General features: G+C 33.7%; 1 protein-coding gene across 1 annotated transcript in view; it reads left to right on the top strand.

The window, feature by feature from the left end:
* KIF18A (kinesin family member 18A) overlaps nt 1-19,850 on the top strand; it is a 71,838-nt gene extending 51,988 nt beyond the window's left edge. The window contains exons 13-16 of the mRNA XM_052653170.1: nt 10,529-10,967; nt 11,703-11,810; nt 16,969-17,078; nt 19,768-19,850. Of these exons, the coding sequence (XP_052509130.1) occupies nt 10,529-10,967; nt 11,703-11,810; nt 16,969-17,078; nt 19,768-19,850 (740 nt within the window). The remainder of the gene's footprint in view (nt 1-10,528; nt 10,968-11,702; nt 11,811-16,968; nt 17,079-19,767) is intronic.
* The last annotated feature ends 1,658 nt before the right edge of the window (nt 19,851-21,508 follow it).

Raw genomic sequence — 21,508 nt, 5'->3', positions numbered from 1 at the left:
GAGTCCCTTGAACTGCAAGGTGATCAAACCAGTCAATCCTAAAGGAAATCAGTCCTGAATATTCATCTGAAGGACTGATGCTGAAACTGAAGCGCCAATTTTTTGGCCACATGATACGAAGAACTAACTCATTGAAAAAGCATCCCCTGATGCTGGGAAAGATTGAAGGCTGTAGGATAAGGGACCACAGAACATGAGATTGTTGGATGGTATCACCGACTTGATGGACATGTGTTTGAGCAAGCTCCTTTACCTGGTGATGGACAGGGAAGCCTGGCATGCTGCAGTCCATGGGTTTGCAAAGAGCCAGACACAACTGAGTGATTGAACTGAACTGAAATGAACTGGCTTGTCAGTTAGTGGGAGCATATAAGAAATGGCATATACTAAAAAATGTAGTATTTAATCCTAAGGCCTAATAAGGAAATTTGTTTATAAGTAAAAAATAAATATACTAAAAATTCTTTTAAAAATAAAAATGTACTGATATTTCTTAAAACTGTTTTCAGAAAGACAGACATGAAACAACTGTTTTCTCTTGCTTTCTACTGGAAACATTTTAGAGCCCTAAGCCAAATCTGTGGGATAGACTTCTTGAAGAAATGAAATATTTGAAAGATTGAAGTAATGAAGCAAACTAGATTGTGCTCACAGGTAGACTTAAATAGCTTAAAGAACAATACAGCCAATTAATGCATTTTTAGATGTTTCTCTTGTGCATGTGTGCTGAGTTGCTTCAGTCATGTCCAACTCTTTGCAACCCCATGGACTGTAGCCTTCCAGGTTCCTCTGTCCATGGGATTCTCCAGGCAAGAGCACTGGATTAGGTTGCCATTTCCTTCTCCAGGGGGTCTTCCTGACCCAGGGATCAAACCCAAGTTCTTATGTCTCCTGCATTGGCAGGTCGGTTCTTCACCACTAGCACCTCTGGGAAGCCATGTTTCTCTTAAAGTAAAGCAATTTCTCAAATGTCTTTTTGTTATACTTCTTTATGAAACTCAGTTGTATTTCACTGACAAATTCGAAATATCTAAATTTACTGCTTTTATTGCACTGTCATCAGTTCATCGTATTCTTTAAAATTTAAAAAGTTTGGGGGAATGATAGCAAATGACAGATTAATATCTAAATTGGTTTTAGTTCTTCATTAACCACTTAACCAGTTATCAAATATTTATTCATAATTTCTTCTAACCACTTGGCAAATATAATTTAGTGGGAAGGCAGATTCATTCTAACTTCATGACTGTTTTCATGGTTTTTGTTTTGATAGTAAGCTGTAGATTATATTAATAGCATATTTTAATCTATAAAATGCTATACAAACAACACAAATGTTAATTTACTTGTGTTGTAGTCTAGGTAATATTGTGTTAGAATTCAGACTATTACTGATGAAAATTAGTTTTTTTCATCATCTCATCTACAACTTTTGCACTTGCAGTTGATTTTAAAAGTCATTTTAATACTTAAAAGACTTTAGAAAGGCTCCTAAAACTTGGCAATCTCAACAAAATGTTTTTTACTTCCTTTTTAAGTCTCTTTATAGACTTACAGTAAACAAACTTTTTGAAGCGGGAATATCTAGCCATAATGTAGGAACAGATAAATAGAACACTAAACCACTTTATTCTGAAATGCACATTTTCAGTTGTATATAAGATGCCTTAAAGCATTATATAAATATTTTAAGATGTTTCCTAAACTATTAATGGATAAGTATTACAAAGACTAGGATTGGATTCATTAAGCAAAACTTACCCTAGGGTGTAGAAGAAAGGCTCTTCTGTATCTTTCATTAGCTCTGATCTATCTCTGATCACTTATAAAAGCCTGGTTAAATTGTATTTCATAATCATTTTGGAAGTTATATTATTTAATCATGTAACTTTCATCACCTACCCTTTTCCCTAAACTAGGAGCTGTTGAATAAATCTCTAGCATTGTTTCTGCACTTTTGCTAAATTATCATTTTTAAGAAAAGCTTCATTACCATAAAAACAAAAATCGGGTTCATTATCTTGTTACTTTATTAATATGTGCCTTCAACTATGTTAGGTGTAATAAACTTTAGAAGACCATTTGGATTTCATGAAAACTATGTTAGACCTTTATAGATAAAGCAATACCAAAGTTATTTTTCAATGAACAGTTTCTCTCCAGGACATTCCCAAATTGTTATTAGACCTAGATGTATTCTAGTTAATCTGAAAACAGTAATAGAAAATTTTTTGATTCTTAAAGTACTGTCCTCTCTGTTTAATCATCTGAATATTTCTCAACAAACCTGTAAAAAAATTAAGTACATCTTACCTTTCTATGGAATCTAAATGTAAAGATAAAGGTATAAGAAACATAACTATAACAAGAGATCTTTTGGAGAAGGATATGACAACCCACTCCAGTACTCTAACCTGGAGAATACCGTGAACAGAGGAGCCTGGCAGGCTACAGTCCATGGGGTGACAAAGAGTCAGACACGACTGAAGCGACTTAGCACACATGCAGAGATCTTTAGGATACTTAAAATATATAAAGCAAAATGATTAAATCCATATCCTTATACAAAATATGTCTTTTATTTCTCTAAGAAATAAAACTTTATTTTTATTTCTACTATTTATAGTTTGCTATAAACTTTTATATTAGAATTACTCATGCGAACATTCAAATTTCATGAATGGATTACCTGTTCCCCGAAGAAAAGGAATTTTCCTTCATCATGGGACTCATGACTTTAAATGTGTTTTGCTCATTCTCATCATATTGAATGATTTATTTTTGCTGATTGAGTCACATTTTTATTGGCCTCCTTTACTTTTCTCCCTGACATTATTTTATTGAATTATAGTTGATTTACAGAAGGCTATGGTACCCCACTCCAGTACTCTTGCCTGGAAAATCCCATGGATGGAGGAGCCTGGTAGGCTGCAGTCCATGAGGTCGCAAAGAGGTGGACACGACTGAGACTTCACTTTCACTTTTCACTTTCATGCATTGGAGAAGGCAATGGCAAGCCGCTCCAGCGTTCTTGCCCGGAGAATCCCAGGGACGGGGGAGCCTGATGGGCTGTCTGTCTGTGGGGTCGCACAGAGTCGGGCACGACTGAAGCAACTTAGCAGCAACAGTAGCAGTTGATTTACAATGCTGTGTTAATTTCTTTTTGTTGTTGTTTTCTACCATACAGCAGAATGATTCAGTTATATATTATACATTCTTTTTCATATTCTTTATTTATTGGCCCTCTTTAAATTCTCCTAGGAAGGTAACTGTCCTGCCTTTCACTTTGTTAAATGCTAGGGAAAACATGAGTGGGAGAGTGAGATAGTCAGCCAGGGGAGAATGGGGCTAAATAAAGAAAAGATCTTCCCCACCTAAGAATTTTTATCTTGCCCTTCTCTTTGATTGCCAATTCATTTCATGTTATTTCCTTGCATGTTTCAGTTAATTAGACTTTTGAATGTAAAGTTTCATAGCTTTGTCTAGTTTGACCCTACTCTGTCCACAGATTTTGAGTAAAGCTATCCCAAAATAAGCAAGAGACAATTTTGGTCTGTTCTTTCCTTTTACAGCCCCAAAGTCTGACTTTTCCTTTTCATTAAAAGCCTCTGCATGAAGTAATACCTGTTTATAGTAATACCGATGTAAGCCAACAAGTACTATAATATTGTGGAAGTATTACTGCTCACTCCCAATTCTTTTTCATCTTTTAACTATTTCTTTTGGTTTTTCATCCTAATTTCTAAATTTCAGATTTATGCTGCTAATTCTTGCTTATAATTTCCAATTTTAAATATTTGTTTTTTATTTTAGAAGATAAAGATTTAACTCCTTTACAGTATGTATACATTTCCTCCTCCTTTCTGCCAGAACAGTTTTTCACCTTTTAAAAAATAAATTTTGAGAGTTACCAAGTAAATATCATTCCTTGTTGAGTCAAGAACTGCGTAAACTCTTTCTTATACTGCTTTGCTGTTTCTGTATGTAGTATTTGTTTCTCCCATTTTCTTTCTTGTTGTTCTCCTTTATTCTACAGAAGCACATCCTCCAATAGATTTGGAGAATGGATGTATAGGAAGTAAAATTTTTCTAGATCATGGATGTATAGCAATATTTTTATTTTCTGATTGTTTGACTCGGTATAGAATTCTAGGTTGGAAATAATTTTTCCAAGAACTGTGAAGATGTTTCTCCATTGATTTCTAGATTCCAATGTTGCTATTAACTGTCGTGGCATTTTTATTTTTCATACTTCGTGTGAGACTTTTTCTCCCAGGAAAATTCTGGGTTCCTAGGTGCTCTGAAATGTCATAATGCTATACCTTGGTGTTGTTTAAGTCATTATACTAAACAGTTTGTGGGCCTTTTTCTCTGGAAACCTTATCTTTTCACTCTGGGAAATTTTCACCTATTTTAAAGTACATACACATGCTTACATAGATAAACCTCTGTAATATTTTTTTCCCTTCTTTCTTTTCTGTCTTTGGAGCATTGTTATTAATCTGATTTTGGATCTCTGGATTAATCTTCTAATTCTGTTACCAGTTTTCTAGTATTTACCTCTTTTTGTTTGTTTGCTAGTCTTTCTAGGAGATGTCTTCAGCTTTATCTTATAACCTTTATTTTTAGTTTTTTCCTCTCGTTTTAAATTTCTAAGAATTCTATCTTATAATTCCATGTTTCTTTCCATAGCACTTTGATTTTGTTTCATGATTGTAATAATTTCTCATTTCTCTGAAGACGTTAATCATGGTTTCCTAAAATACTTCTGTTTCCTTTATTATCTATTCTCAAATATCTGGTGACTTGATGTATTCTGTATACATAGGTCTTTCAGCTAATTAACCTTGATTTATGGCAATGTCTAAAAAATTAGTTAAAAAATTAGTTGAGGGGAACCTGAAAATGTCAATACTTAGGTCTTCTTTTATTGCTATAGTTTATTATCTAGAAAGAACTATTTGATTTCCCATTTACAGTCTGTATAAGCCCAGCTACCAGTATTTTAGACACATAGGAGAAAAATCTGAGTACGTTTCTTGTTCCATAGCTGACTACAACTTTTTTTTCTTTCATTAATCAAATAAACATTGAAACATTGAAACACTGAAAGCAAAATAATTGTAGCAACTTCTTTTAACAGTCTCAACGTTATGGTTTTTGTTGTTATTTGGACATGAAGTCATATTCACATAACTGTGTATCATAACCATTTCGGGGCAATAGAAATGCAGTATACCTACACTTTTTGTTGGAGAATTAATTTCCAAGACATGGTCTACAAGTAACAAAATTTTTCAGACTGTAGGGTACCTACTATCTTCTGTGCTTGGTATATGATATAGTAGGCTGGTTCCTTAGATGGAGAGACCCTAGAGCGAAGACTTGCTATCCTCCCAAGCAACTGCCAGTCTTTTCCATCCCAGTTTTATGAGCCTACCTTATAAAAATGCATTTTTAATGTCCCAGCACCTCTTGTGTGGCACCTCCATTACTGAGGTATTTCACTACCTAACATTGCCTGTTAGAACCTGTTAGAAAATCCATAACTACATGATTTCTTTTCTTGTTTTAGGGACCCTTTTTAAAGGAATTATAATTTTCCTCCAGGTTTTTTCTTTTTCATTTCCACTATAAGCCCAAGAATTACAGAATCTTCTTAGATAGTATTTTCCCAGGCTGAATCTGTGGTAGCTACAGATGCCTAAGCCTGCTCTTCTGGAAAGTTACTGCACATCTTGTAATGGAAAAGTACAGCAGATCTCTCTTATACACCTAGCATATCCAGTAGTTGTTACAGCCCCTAGCCCAGCACTCTCTAGTTTGCTATACCCACTTCAAGTATTCCTTTACCTAACTAAAGGGGAATGACTATTTATTATATATGTGTAATATATATATTTATATATAGTTTATATTATATATAATTTATATATAATATATATAGTATATATAATGTATAAATTGTATTTATACAATTATGAGTAATGGAGTCATAATGAGTATGAGTAAAAGGAGTCATTATATGCTTATAGTTTCAGTGAATTGACTGCTGAATTTTTATTTAAGTCTTTAAATCTTACTTTGATCTGATTAACTTCTGAACATTTTTTAGTAACTAGTCAGTCTAAGTAGTCAATTCAGGACTACTTATCTATTAGATTTCTGCTCTCTTATTATTTTATCTGTACTTAATAATTGAGAGGATAAAAGAAAAGAACCTCCTGGACTTGTATTTTGTACATGCTGTGTGTCTGTAGCATCTCTTCTTTCAGGTTCAATAAAACAGTGGTATGTGAATCCATTATCAGCCACATCTTCATGTTTCTCCTTCAGGTTATTAATATATCCTAACAAGAGAGCAGAATTATGGCTAAAGATAATGTTTGATCATATCAACATTTGATACTGGATGTATGTTTAGATTATCCCAAAGAACAGGTCAATATTTCTTTGGTGTATTATGATAGTGCCCCCTTCTCATACTCTTTATAAGCAATAGAGCACATGTGGTCCACTATCATGGGAATTTGCTCACTGCCACTCCAGCGGTTATCTCTCCGTAGATCTGGGCAAGAAAAATACTTACTCTGGATAATCCTTATCCCTTGAGATTTCATGGCCCAGTGTGTTCTGAATTTTACAATGTTGTTATGAAGCCTGCATGTTCAAATAATACTTAGATGTTCTGCTTTAATAATACCTTTGGTTTCTCTTACAGTTTATCATCAGCCTTGACAAACTGGGTATTTTATAAACTGCGTATTCCATAAACTGAAAGCAAAACATTGTTTGAAATGTATTCTTTTGGTGATAATTGTGCATTGGGTATTCATGGAATGTGCTCAGTTGTGTCCAGTTCTTTGCAACCCCATGTACTGTAGCACGCCAGGCTCCTTAATCCATGGGATTTTTCTTACAAGAATACTGGAGTGGGTTGCCATTTCCTTCTCCAGGGGATCTTCTCAACACAGGAATTGAACCTGCATCCCTGCATTGACAAGCAGATTCTTTACCACTGAACCACCTGATAGAATACTGAAAAGCAAATTACAGCTTACCTGTGAATATCATAATGCTAACAGTTGAAGCCTATAATTCTAGGGCCTTTCCTTAAACCTTAAGTATTTTATAGATGTTATCTAATCCTAAAAAATCCCTGTACATAGAAAGGTAATATCCCTGTTTTTCTAGGGGGCATTAATACTGATACTGCTCAAGTGAATTGCCCAGGGTCACTCAGTGTGTTGTTGGTAAAACCAGAAATAGAATCCAAGTCTCCTGACTTCCAATTCAGTTCTCCATCCTCAATATAGTTTTCTATCCTCTATATACCCCTACTGCCTCTCATGGGAAAAGAAGTTAATCTTCCAGCTATTAATAGCCACCAAATTGGTGGTAGCAGCACAGTGGAGAAAAGTAACTGTCTTTACACTGCAGCATTAGTATAAAAATATCTGGTAATGGAAAATTTGACAAATGTCATGTTAAAGGGAGTGGAAAATTATTTTAAGATCTGGATCTCATTTATCTAGTTCTCAGAAAAGTAAAATTCCTTAGTAGAATAGGGATCATATTTTTCTTCCTGTTTTTAAATTGTATTTCCTAGAGGGTGATTGTCAACCTAGCCACAGCAGTCTATTGTCAACTAATGTAATACGAATAATGCATGTACTCTTGCTGATTGTTATAACTGTATTTTTTAACTTGGTTGAAAGTTTGAACTGTTTTGTTGAAATATTTACATGGCACATATTTTATTCAACTTTCAGTGTAATTTAAGTTATTGTTATATTGTAAAATACACATTATAGTTTCTTCCCTTAACAGCACACTTCATGCAGAATTACTTTGTGTCAGGCACCCTGACGTTTACCAGAATGAAATAGGCAAAGGAGAAAAAAAAAAATTAAACGCAGCATAAGTTCACTGAAGCTGATCAAGTTTATCATTATTTATGTAATCAAGTCATTATTTTGTACACTAAAAAAAAGTGAGAAATCTCTATTTGCTTAAATATTTAATCATGTCTAGTATTGTGGGAGTTCACACTTAAGTTCAAACAAAACCATTTGTCTCTAAGTATTAGAGCAAGGGACAAGAATTATCCTACTAAAAATCTTTGTATAGTATGTTTCTGTTTAAAAATTACTAAACATTTTTAATCAGGAAAATGGCATGATCAGAATTATGTTTTAACTAAGGCAAGATTGGTGAAGGTTGGGAAATGCAAGGAAAAGGTAAAAATCTAGTTATTTGGGACTCAGGTGATTGAGAAAGTAGTGGCAAGAGGTTACTCAGAATAAGAGTAAAAAGAATACATTTGAATCAGTTCTGATGAGATGGATGAAACTGGAGCCAATTATACAGAGTGAAGTAAGCCAGAAAGAAGAACACCAATACAGTATACTAACACATATATATGGAATTTAGAAAGATGGCAATGATGACCCTGTATGCAAGAGAGCAAAAAAGACACAGATGTGTATAGCGGACTTTTGGACTCAGAGGGAGAGGGTGGGATGATTTGGGAGAATGGCATTGAAACATGTATACTATCATGAAAGAATCGAATCACCAGTCTATGTCTGATGCAGGATACAGCATGCTTGGGGCTGGTGCACGGGGATGACCCAGAGGGATGTTGTGGGGAAGGAGGTGGGAGGTGGGTTCATGTTTGGGATCGCATTTACACCCGTGGTGGATTCATGTCAATGTATGGCAAAACCAATACAGTATTATAAAGAAAAAAATAAATAAATAAAATAAACAGAGTTGGCAATCCTCAAAAAAAAAAAAAAAAAGAATGAAGTAATGCCATTTGCAGCAACATGGATGGACCTTGCAATTATATACTAAGTGAAGTAAATCAGAGGAAGACAAATAATATATACTGTCACTTGAATGTTGAATATAAAAAATGATACGTATTTATAATCGTTACATCTTCTTGGATTGAGGCCTTGATCATTACGTAGTGTTCTTCCTTGTCTCTTGTAATGATTGTTTATTTTAAAGTCTATTTTATCTGATACAAGTATTGCTACTCCTGCTTTCTTTTGATTTCTATTTGCATGGAATATCTTGTTCCAGCCTTTCACTTTCAGTTTGTATGTGTCCCTAGGTCTGAAGTGAGTCTCTTATAGACAGCATATTTAAGGGTCTTATTTTATACACTCAGCCAGTCTATGTTTTTTGGAGCATTTAACCCATTTACACTTAAGGTAACTATTGTTAAGGATGGCTCAGTGGGTAAAGAATCAGCCTGCAATACAGGAAATGCAAGAGACGCAGGTTCAGTCCCTGGGTCAGGAAGAGCCCCTGGAGGAGGGCGTGGCAGCTCATTCCAGTATTCTTGCCTCGAGAATCCCATGGACAGAGGAGCCTGATGGGCTACAGTTCATTATTGAACTGTATTTGTTTTGGGTTTGTTTTTATAAGAATTTTCTTTCTCTTGTGTTTCCTATCTAGAGAAGTTTCTTTTGCATTTGTTGTTAATGCTGGATTGGTGATGCTGAATTCTCTTAATTTTTGCTTTATCTGTAAAGCTTTTGATTTCTTCATCAAACCTGAATGAAATCCTTGCTGGGTAGAGTAATCTTGGTTCTAAGTTTCTTCCTTTCATCACTTTATAGTATATCCTGCCATTCCCTTCTGGCCTGCAGTTTCTGCTGAAAGATCAGCTGTTAGCCTTATGGGGGTTCCCTTGTATGTTATTTTTTGCTTTGTCCTTGCTGCCTTTAATCTTTGTGTTTAATTTTTGTTAGTTTGATTATTATGTGTCTTAGCATATTTTTCTATGGGTATATCCTGCTTGGGACTCTCTGGGCTTCCTAGACTTGGATGGCTATTTCCTTTCCCATGTTAGGGAAGTTTTCTACTATAATGTCTTCAGATAGGTTCTCATACCCTTTCTTGTTCTTTTCTTCTCTGGGACCCCTGTATTTCGAATGTTGGTCCACTTAATGTTGTCCTAGAGTCTGTAAGACTGTCTTCGTTTCTTTTCATTCTTTTTTCTTTATTCTAATCTGCTTTAGTTATTTCCACCTTTCTGTCTTCCAATTCACTTATCTGTTCTTCACCCTCACTGATTCTGCTATTGGTTCCCTCTAATATATTTTTATTTCTGTTATTGTATTGTTTGTTGATTATCCAGAACAGAAACAGGTTCACAGACATAGAAAAAAACCTTATGGACTTAGAAGGTCAAGTACTGATCCTTAGAGAAATGTATACATTTACTGGAGTTTGTTGTCATAATTGCCCAGTATCTCAAGATAGCTATATTTATAAATTCATATTGATATTGCTATTTAGTGCTTTTTTCTGTTTTAGAATTGCTTTATAATGAGTTTATTGACATTACTAGCAATAGCTTTTTTCTTTCTGACTTATTTTCTTTTAAATTTTTATTAATTTAGCAGAGAATATGCTTATTATTAGGGTTTTTTTCTTCTTTTAACTGATAAGGTTATTAGAAAACTATTTAGGCAACATTATTGAGCTTCTTTTTAATTTTATTGAACAGGCACATCTCCAGGTGAATCTAATCTGCTTAAAATTCCTTCACAAAAAAGAACCCGAAGAAAATTAATGCCTTCTCCCTTGAACATAAAACATACCCAAACGTCTGTAGAGTCTGAAAATATGCAGCTTAATGATTCCCTCAGCAAAGACCTTCAGCCCATTGTGTATACTCCAGAAAATTGTAGAAAAACTTATCAAAATCCATCTACAGGGACCTTATTAAAACCATTACATACTACCAGTTTTCAGACCATCAGCTCAAATATAAACAGTGATAATTCTTTGAAAATGTTGTATGAAGTAGATATCCCTCTCAGCATGAGAAAAGAACATGGACAGGAGGATTTAAAGTCTACATTTCTTATATGTGAAGATACCAGAAGCTTGGAAAGTGAACTACCTGAACAAGAATCCCTACCAAACAATAACATTTTGCAAAGGTACAAAGGAGTATTTGCCAATTCTTCTTTATTTATATAGCCTTTAAACTATTGGCTTTCTTTTTGTTCTGTAGCTATATTTAAGATCTATTTCATAGATGAAGTATGCTATCTTGATTACAAAAGTCAGTGTTTTACCTTCATTAAATCTCATTTGTCATTCTAAATATTAATCCACTAACACAATATTGTGAAGTCTTTAATTTTAAAGCTTACGTTGATTGGCCCTCATTAGGCTAGAGAAAACCTTAAGATATATTTATTTTGTTCTTCATACTTCAGCATTAGATATTACAAACTATCAATGGTGGATTATCAAGTGTTTATTATTATTCATTAATATCTTCACTAAAAGAAATACCACAGTTTCGATTGATATTAACAAGCCTCTCAGCTTGCTCTGAAATAGTCATAAGGTATGGTTGACTACATGTCATCCAAGCAAAAACATATCCTTCTCACTTAATCTGTATATTCACAGTTAATCTAACTATGGGAAGAATGATACCTTCACTTTTCTATGCTGTGGGGCTGCAGAAATCTCTTGATGTCCATCTGTGGTATTAAAAAAAGAGAAAAGAAAACCTCAGGCAATCAAAGAAAGGTTATAGTATCGAACAGTGTTTTCCTTTATCAATTAATGCAAGGTGCTGTGCAAATTATGGGAGTATATGCCCCATTTTTTCTCCATAGTACAAGTCAAAATTACTCTATTTTTCATTATTTAATATACAGGCTTGCCCCTTCTTCAATCTCAACCAAACATCCTCTGCCTATACCAAGCATAGAACCATCCTACATGGCAATGACTGCTGCTGCCAGAAGGAAACGGAAACTAGTAAGGTACATTTAAATATAAACTGTTTTGATCTTTGTGTGTATGTAAGATCATCTTTACACATTGTTTCCTACAGCTCTTTTTATTTAAATTAGACTGTCAATTCACATGTGAGCATACATATAATAAGTTGCTCTGAATGTGGCACTACTTTTATATTATCAAAGATCTTGATAAAGCCCAAATATTTCATTTGATATTTGCGTAAGATGTTCCATGTTTCAGATTATTTAAAATAAATTTAAATATCTTCTGGCCTTCAAAAAAGTTATTTTAAGTTTTTTCAGTTGACAACTTTTACTCATTTGGTATTTTTCCCTTTAGACATTACTGAATTTCTTCAGTCCTAAAATTATAATGTTTTAATGGATTTTGATATCTGGTTAAAATGTGATAAGTGAATAAACTTTTGTTTCTGGCTGTGACATTGTAGCTTATATCAGACCTGGCTTTCCATCAGGAGCAATTATAAAAGCTAGTGAAATTCAACCAGTAGCTGATTGAAAGCCCTGGGGAACAACCAACACAACCAGGACCTGGGAGTCTAAGATCCCAGAAAAATGGAAAACAACTTGTGGAGAACTAGACTTTCTCTGCCTCTTTTTTCCATTTAGCATTTGCATCAAACTCCTCAATTCATGGCATCAAATATAGAGGTCAAGCAGAAAATGGAAGCCTAGTGCTATCAGCACCTCTCTGAGCTAGGGAAGCAAAATTATCCTGTGTAACTTTTGCCTACAGCATATTTACCAGTTTCTAAACTCCATGGAATAAAAGACCAAGAAACCAAGCTAAAAGTGGCTACCAAAAGGCTAAAGTAATAAACAAGGTTTTGATCTTCTCATGGGGCCAGGATACAAAAATTACCGTTTAGGGATCATCATGAGAAGAAGCCCCATTAAACACCCAGGGTGTTATTTGAAATCTTTGAAGGCCTATGCTCTAGGTAGGAGTAGGGCAAACTGGAAATAGACTGGTTCTTGAAAACCTGAAACAGATCTAGACCAGTTGAATTCCTTCTCTGCCCACTTGCCAGAAGAAAATTAATAATCTCTGAAGAATATATGATCTCCAGCCTCTCCAGTTTTTCATATGCAGTGTTTACCACTTAAGCAAAAGTTACCAAATATGCCAGGAGACAGGACAAAATGACTGAAAATCAAGAGAAAAAAACAGAGAAGTAGTAATGAAGATACTGAAATTATCTGATAGGGACTTAAATTTAGTTGTGATTAAGTTCAATAAAACAGATAATTTCCCAGAGAACTGGATTCTATTACAATGAATCAAATGGATATTCTAGAGCTGAAAAATAGAATTTACTGAAATTGCAACACAATAAATCAATTTAACAAATTAGATATGGCAGAAGAAAGTTTAGTGAACTTTCATTAAAAAAAGATAGGTTTCATTAAAGACGATAGGTTAATAAAAAGATGTCCAAACTAATGTACAAAAGAATAAAAAGATTAAAATACAGAGAAGAGCAAAAAAGAGATCTATGGTACACCGACCTAGCATGTATACATTTTGAGTCCCAGAAAGAAATGAGAAAAAAAAGTAACAAAAAAAAACTAGTATTTGAAATGATGCTAGCTAATAATTTTCCAAAACTGACCAAAGATAAGAGAACATAGGCTCAAGAAGCACTGCAAACTGCAGGCAGCATTAATACAAAGCAACATACCCAGGTAAATAGCAGTAAAGCAGCTAAAAATTAAAGACAGGGAAGAATATCTTAAATATACTGTTATATGACATGAAGTTCATTATATATTCTTTATATCCTAGAACACTGAATTCAAGAAAAGATACAGTGAGTGGTTAAATTGTAAAATGGATCTGATTTGCTTTAACTCTTTTTCTTTAGTATGTGATTATGGAAAGAAGAGTATACAATCTTAAGATAACTTTTTTTTTAAGTTTCCTTTTTTCCACTGTGGACCTGTTATCATCTGGGCTAATGTTAACAAATTTACAAATAGCCTATTCATTTGTGCCGCATAGAGTGTGATCTCATAGTTTCATCCAACATCTGTTCTTTCTTCTCCAGAGTACAGTAGAGTCTTGGAATGTTTATGTTTAAATTTCATGGATTGATTTTTCCTGAATGTCTCTGATTATCCATGACAGTTACAATCTTGTATTTTGCTATGTCACTAATTTGAATTGTGCAATTTGTTATATATAGGAATCAATCATTTACTGAGCCTAGCTAACCACCATCATCTGTTTTATCCATCTTCTCACTAACTTTTATTATGTCAGTCATGTTATTCTTTTCATTAATTAGTGCTGGAGACTTTACTTGTTCTTCACTGGTAACATGCCCTGCTGTTTAAACTCAAATCTAACAAAAGTTTATAGCTAAGAATAACTTAAATGCAAACATAGACATTATCAAAATGAAATGATTTTTCAAGAAATATCCAGGTATATAAATGGTGTATTTGGAGTGGGTTTAGATAAATTAAAGGGCTTCCACACAAACATCTAATATTGTGAAATAATATTAAAGGACAAATAAAGTAAGATTTCTCATAGCCTATTAATTGCTCTGGTACATTCCCTCTGGTACCAATAATTAGATCCTGCCATTAACTAAAGTTAAAAGAGATTAATGTTAGAAATGTACATAATTACTTTTTTTAAAAAATCTTCCTTTCCCCCTATTAAACCTACATGAGCTTGAGAGTAATAAACTCTGGTATTTTCCACTTAGCAATTTTATGTACATATTTAGATGTGCATATATAACATTATGGTTTTTAAAAATAAAGAATGGCTCCATGTGTATAGTTATTTATTTATCTATTTTGTCAGTTTTTCTTTCAAAAAAAAAACATAAAACATTATCATCCAGAAGCACTGGATATTCCAAAAACCTACCAGACTGAATTTTTTAGTACTACTTAAATTGAGAATATCAGATATGTAATAATTTCCATTTCTTAATCATTCTGACAGACTATTTTAACTAACTGAATCAATTTGCCAAATATACAAATACATATGTAAATTTTTACTTATAAATTATATTTATTAATTTGAGGTTTTGTTTGCTTTATGTCTGGTTGGTTGCTTGGTTTTTTATTTGTTCCACCGTCTTTCTTGGCACTCAAAATGGTCTCACATGTGCATACATTTTTGGTTTTGAAAAAAGTCTTTGATTACAATTAGAAATTATCTCAGCTGAAAGAATATGAGATGCATTACATTTATTAAGCAGAAATATTCTACCTATGTACAGAAATAAAGAGCTAATCTTTTATTAATAGTTATGGAAATATATTTGGCACACAACTAGAATATTCTCTAGGTTTCTTCTCAAGATAGTCTTTAAAATAATTTGAATTTGTACCTATAACAATTTTAGGCTTTTTTATCTTATGATCTGAAATAAATCTTACAGAAATTTATAACAAATATTTCATTAGTTGACTAAATCCTAAAAATACTTAAATGTTTTACTTTTATATAAATATATAACTTATTTTATTAGGCTTTGATTTCATTCCTAGAAATGTGAGTTTTACTCAAGTAAAACCCTGATTTTCAAGTGAAAACAAAAGGCCTAGAACTAGCCAAAGTGAAAAATCATACCATAAAATCATTAAGACAACTTTAACATAAATTGTTTGGAAAAACAAACTTTATCAAAAGTAACCAATGACACTGATCTTTATACTTGAAGAAATAAAAAATCACCAAATGACCAAAAAAGAATTTGATTTTATAAATGTATATGTTTTAATATATATATATATAAAATCAAAAATGTGTGCTTTAGTATCCAAAATGGATTTATAGTAATTTAGTTTATTTGGTACCATTTAGGAATAGAAAATTTCTACAACTGAATTTAGTTTGATAACGCAGGTACTTCTCTATAACCATTTTGGGAAGGCATTATTTGCATTATTGAACAGAGTTGGTAAATCACCATTATGAACACCATGATCATTTCTCTTACAGGCTCTAAAAAATTTAGATACACAGACTGACTTATTTTTCCCAGCATTCACTGAGTTTATACCCATCTTTCTTTACTAGCATATTAAATTGCCATTTCTGACTATTTTGAATGACCATATAACTAACCCATATTCTGCTGTTCCACAGACATAAACCCACATCACTTTCCCACATGGTTAGGATTCCCAGAACAAGTTGTTGCCCTAAGGAAAAGTCTCTAATTGTTAATCCAACAGACAATCAGATTAGTATAAACTTGTAAAATGATATAGAATATCTTGACTTGCAAGAAATGTTCCTAAAATTAGCTTATTTGAATCAGTGTAGAAAGAGATCTTCCACTTTGACCTCCAACGCTGCCTGCTGAAACTTGACCTCTGTAGGACTGGGAAGGGTTGGATCGCTGTTTTTCAGGGCCCAGATTAAACTCATCCCATCCACAGAATCTTCCCTTTTTCTTTCTTCTTCTGAAATCAGGAACCTACAGCATTGAAAACCTGCCAGACTGTTTTTTACTCTGTCTTGTATTATTTTATGTGTCATATTTTTCCCCCACCCCACCATATATCTATTATGTAAATTTTCAGGACGTGGGTTGTTTATGCCCTAATTCACTTGTGTGTTTTGTGACATGAAGCCACAGTAGGTGCTCAGTAATTTGTCAACTCAAATTAAGATAGAAATTTGATCCGTTAATAGCATGAGACTGATATTCTTTTCATTTTGCTTTGTATAATTGCAATAATCAGAGAGAGATACTCAGTTATTATCATGCTTTGATTTAAAAACAAGGTTTCCAAACAATCTCACTTGTTTATATCCCCCAGATTAGAGGTATTATAATCTGAGCTTAGTGTTTCACCTCTTGGAGTGAGCTCCTTATCTCTACACTTTGAATAACAGTGTTTGCATGCAGTTCAACATAGCACCCTGAAATGTTCTGTTAAAGAATTGTGACATATACCTCTAATCATAATCTCTGATTTGACTACACATTAAAAACACACACAGCCGAATTCTCCTATGGGCCAAAAATTTACTTAGTATTTCCAGTTACTTCTATGGGATTTTACAACATAATGTTTAGTATTTCACTTTTTCTTTAATCATAATTTACATAGAATATGTATTTGAACTTAGAGATATAAAAGAATGCTTTACTAAAATAAAAAAAAATTTCCCCTGAAGCTCTGCATCAAATACTTCATTAACTGCTGAGTTAAATTCTGGATCTGCCAAGCGTGTTCATCAAGATAATTCAAGTGATAAGCACTTACAAGAAAACAGACCAACTATGGGTATGTCTCAGCTCTTATTCTGATATTTAATAAATGGTTAACTAACATGTATAAACTTCACATATTTTTACAGTGCTTTCATAAGAATCTCCTTTTATATACTCATCACCTTTATTACATAGTGAGTGGTTACCCCTGATATAGATAAGAAAACTTAAGACACAAAATAGAAAACACACTTACCCAAGACCACAAAGAGATTCTTGATGGAGCCAGAACTCAGAACTGGGTCTCCTGATTCTACATTCTGTACCCTTTTGGTTATAGAAACTGCCTTATATTGCAGAAGGGTGGGTAATTAATTTAACTAATATTTGATATAATTAGCTATATTACTTAATAGGTTTACAGATAAACTATATCTGTAAATGTATCTGAAATTTTTCTCTTTGCCTATTATTTTTAGTAATTTGGCCTCTGATTCATTTGTGCAGTTATTGGGAGATTCAAGTCTATATCTGGTTGTAATCATATTTTAACTCCTGTTAGCAAGTTGAAAAGAATGCTGATGGCAGTGACTGTGCTTGTGTTGTGCTGAGTTGTGTCCAACTCTTTGCAACCACATCTGGTGACAACATCCCCTCAGTTGCTTACAGAGGTGACATGAGTCCATGGTAACAAAGCATCTTCATGAAACTAGAGTATATAGTGCCTGTCAGTTCCTAGGCCTTTGTGTCCTGACCCGTTTTTCTGACATTATAGTTCCTAAGACTTCAATTAGGAAGTATTTATTTACTACAATCTCACTATGTGCTAGGTTCTGTGATGAATATAGAGATCATTAAGACTCAGTTTGGTTCTTCCCTAAAGGAACTTATGATTATAGTACTTGGAATTTTTAAAGGGAGTTCATGAGATAGTGATTATACTGAGAATAACATGAAAACTTATTTTTTTCTTGTCAACACTTTTTCATTGGAGTAATATAAAATTTCTCAATAGCGTTGTCAGGCTGCATTGATAAATCATTACTTCTTGTGGTGGCCACAAGGAGTTCCTTAAGTTTAGTGGAAATGTCTTTCATGCAAATTTAAAAATCAGTGAAGTCCTGAAAAGAAAAATTTACTGTGACTATTTGATTTAGCATTCCATATTTAGTAATGTTTAATAGTGTGTATATGCAGGTGGGGTAGATATGTATAGTCCCTTTGGTCTCCTGAAAAAATTCTCCAGGAAGTCATAATTCTACAACTAAATAATAAATTTATGATAATTGTCAAATAATAGAGATCTGGGTTTCCTAATATGCTTATTTTCTAAGAATACTATAAAATGCATCAAGTGTCTTATGCGTAAAGAGAGATGAGAGAACAGTAAGAGAGAATACTAAACTACAGTACTTGCCAAAGGGGAAATAATTATGTCTTATTTAAGAATAACAGAGCCCTTAGAAAAGGGTATTAAAGTGAAGGTCCCTGGTAGTCAGATGGTAAAGAATCTGCCTGCAATACAGGAGACTCAGGTTCAATCCCTGGCTCAGGAAGATCCCCTGGAAAAGGGAATGGCAACCCACTTCAGTATTCTTGCCTGGAAAACCCTATGGGCAGAGGAGCCTGGCAGGCTATAGTCCCTGGGGTTGCAAAGAGTCAGACATGACTGAGCAACTAACACAACTTCAAGTGGTTTATGTGGGCTTCCTAGGTAACGCTAGTGGTAAAGAATCCACCTGCTAATGCAGGTAACCCAGGTTCCATCCCCTAGTCGAGAAGATTCCCTGGAATAGGAAGTGGCAACCCACTTCAGTATCCTTGCCTGGAAAATTCCATGGACAGAGGAGCCTGGTGGGCTACAGTCCATGGGGTCACAAAGAGTTGGATGTGACTGAGCACACCCACACGTACTGAATGGTTTGTGTCCATTAGGATATCCAAGTGAAAATTCCCAAATACACATTAGAAATTACTAAAGAAGTAAGAGAGAACCAGGGCTGCCTTCCTTAGAAGCTGTGCAACTGACTTCTCCAACTAACAGAGTACCAAGGAAAAAAAAAAAAAGGGACGCATCAGTGAAAATGACCTTAACTCTGTTTACTGAGCATTGAGAGAAACAAGAAGTGTCGAGAGAATATGTGCCCCTAAAACTAAAACCTAATGTGACCAAGAAAATGACTGATTAGTCAGACCCATAAAGAAGTCAGTGCCCTCCAGTTGTAACAACACTACATTGGGTAGAGAATCATTGTGAACACTGATAAAGAGCCAGAAGAGGGGCATAAAGAAATGGAACCCATTTGTGAGGTAGCAGTGGAAGGAAAAAGGACTATGGGATCAGGATCAGCACATTAAGAAGTGCTGATTCCAGTGATACTTCTAAGTTAGAAAAATACAGAACTTTCAAAGTCCAGGGAAGTAATCCAAAGAATGAAAAAAAAATTTGATGGTGCACAAAAGAAAGGGAACTGTGCTCATAGTAGTCTCTCCTAGTTCAAAAAGAACAGAAGTAAATGTGAGAGTTTTTTCACTGACTTCACTTGCTGACTTTGGGGAATGGGCGGGGCATATGTTACCTCTGCACTTCAGTCTGTAATATAGAGAAATCTATTTCTACTTTCAAGCCAAAGTATTAATGTTCCTTTGTTGGTGTTATACTTTAAATCATTAATTACCAACTGTGAAGTTTAGTGAATGGTGAAAATTCTTTTTGAATTATACTTTTACAATATTTATATATCTCTCTATTTCTTCTCTAGACTATAAAAGAAACATCCATAAAATAAAGCCGAGCATGGTTAGAAAGTTTGGAAGAAGTATTTCAAAAGGAAATCTAAGATAAGCCTCTTCGAAATCAAGGGAAAAAAAATCGAGGAGTCTGCTTTTAAAAGTTTTTTGCCAGGACCCTTTCAGGAACTTGTTTAAACTCTTTGAAAGAAGACCATCTTAAAAACTAGGTGTACTCAAATACCTTTAGCAAGCAAAAAATGAAATTCCTTTGGTTTTGTGCTTTTGTATTCTAAGCAAATATAAAATTTCAAGATAAAAGGTATGTTTTGCATTTCCAAAATATTTGCTTCCCTTTAAAATTCCTGAGTCAGTGTGGTGGCAGCTCAGTTTTACTATGCTGCAAGTTGATTAGAACATTTTAGAAAATAATAGAGTTAAATTTCCCTTACTGGTTTTTTAAAATGAGAATTTAGGAGTGATAAAATTATGACCCAGGATTTATTTGGTCTGACATTGTTTTAATCATATATCTGACCTTTCTTTCCAAACATATTTAGATGTACAAATGTACATATATGTGCCGATAAAGCTGTTGTAAATATTATTTAAATAGTGTTCATTAATAAAATACTAATATTGTCTCTTGCTACTTGATATATTAAATATGTAAACTTTATCATGCCTCCTTTTCTGTCTCATGACTGACTACCCCTTGCGTGCATGTGTGCGTGAGTGGTTTGCATGCCCTTCTCTTGGGGATCTTCCCTTACACACCTTAAACTACTACTTTTCATAAACTGTCAATTTTGTATATTTGTATTTCAAATTAGTCCAAGATAAGCAGCACTAGAACCAAGTCTGAGAATAATCTATAGGTTTCTTAATGATAATGGGAACATGTTTTAATCATTTTTTCTGTGATAGGAAGTACATGGAGCTGCAACTTAATCTTATGTCCTTGTTCACCTGCCTTGTTTGGCCTGTTTATCTTCTGATTATAAGTATTTGGTTAAGTGCACTTTTAATTTCATATGGCTTAGGAACTATCCCATCTAAGCAAACAGCCATTTAACAATCAGCTGCATATTTTAGGCCTTTTAGTTGTTGATCATGTTTTTCAAATCAAAATCTAATTGGAAGAGTGTGAGATGGAATAATGATCTTTGAAGTTTCTTCCCACTGTGACCCGTATAATTCCATATTCATCAAAGTACACACAGGATGTATTGTAGGGAGAACAAACATAGACAATTTTTGTTTTCCCTTTGTCATTAGGACTTTGATTGTGTTGCCTACATTGGCCTCTTTATTATTCCTTTCCATTTTTCTTAGGTAATTATAAGGTTTCAAAAGAAATCTTTTTACCACGTACTGATGAATGGCTAGCTAGCAGGATTAAATAACCCTACCTCGTGGTCCACCTCATACCATAAGACATGAGTGATTTTCTTATATGCCACTTTTATCGACTAGGGATTTCACCTTCCATAAAAGTTCCTAACACTACCTTTGCATTACAACCACATAAAGGAGAAATTAGAGGGAATAAATTGTAATGAATGTGGGAAAAGAAACCTGTTGAATATATGAATAAGGACTTTTGGATATATGAATAAGGAAAAACTACATGCATTTAAACTAAAATAAGATGCTATAATTAATAAGTCACTAGAAAGCAATTTTTAAATAAACTTTATGTAGAAGATAGACTGATCATAAACATATGACTCAGTGAATTTTCACAGAATAAACACACCTGTGTAACCAGCC

The sequence above is a fragment of the Budorcas taxicolor genome, chromosome 15, assembly GCF_023091745.1.
Source record: "Budorcas taxicolor isolate Tak-1 chromosome 15, Takin1.1, whole genome shotgun sequence".
NCBI lineage: Eukaryota > Metazoa > Chordata > Mammalia > Artiodactyla > Bovidae > Budorcas > Budorcas taxicolor.
This window is presented reverse-complemented; position numbering and strand designations above follow the sequence as displayed.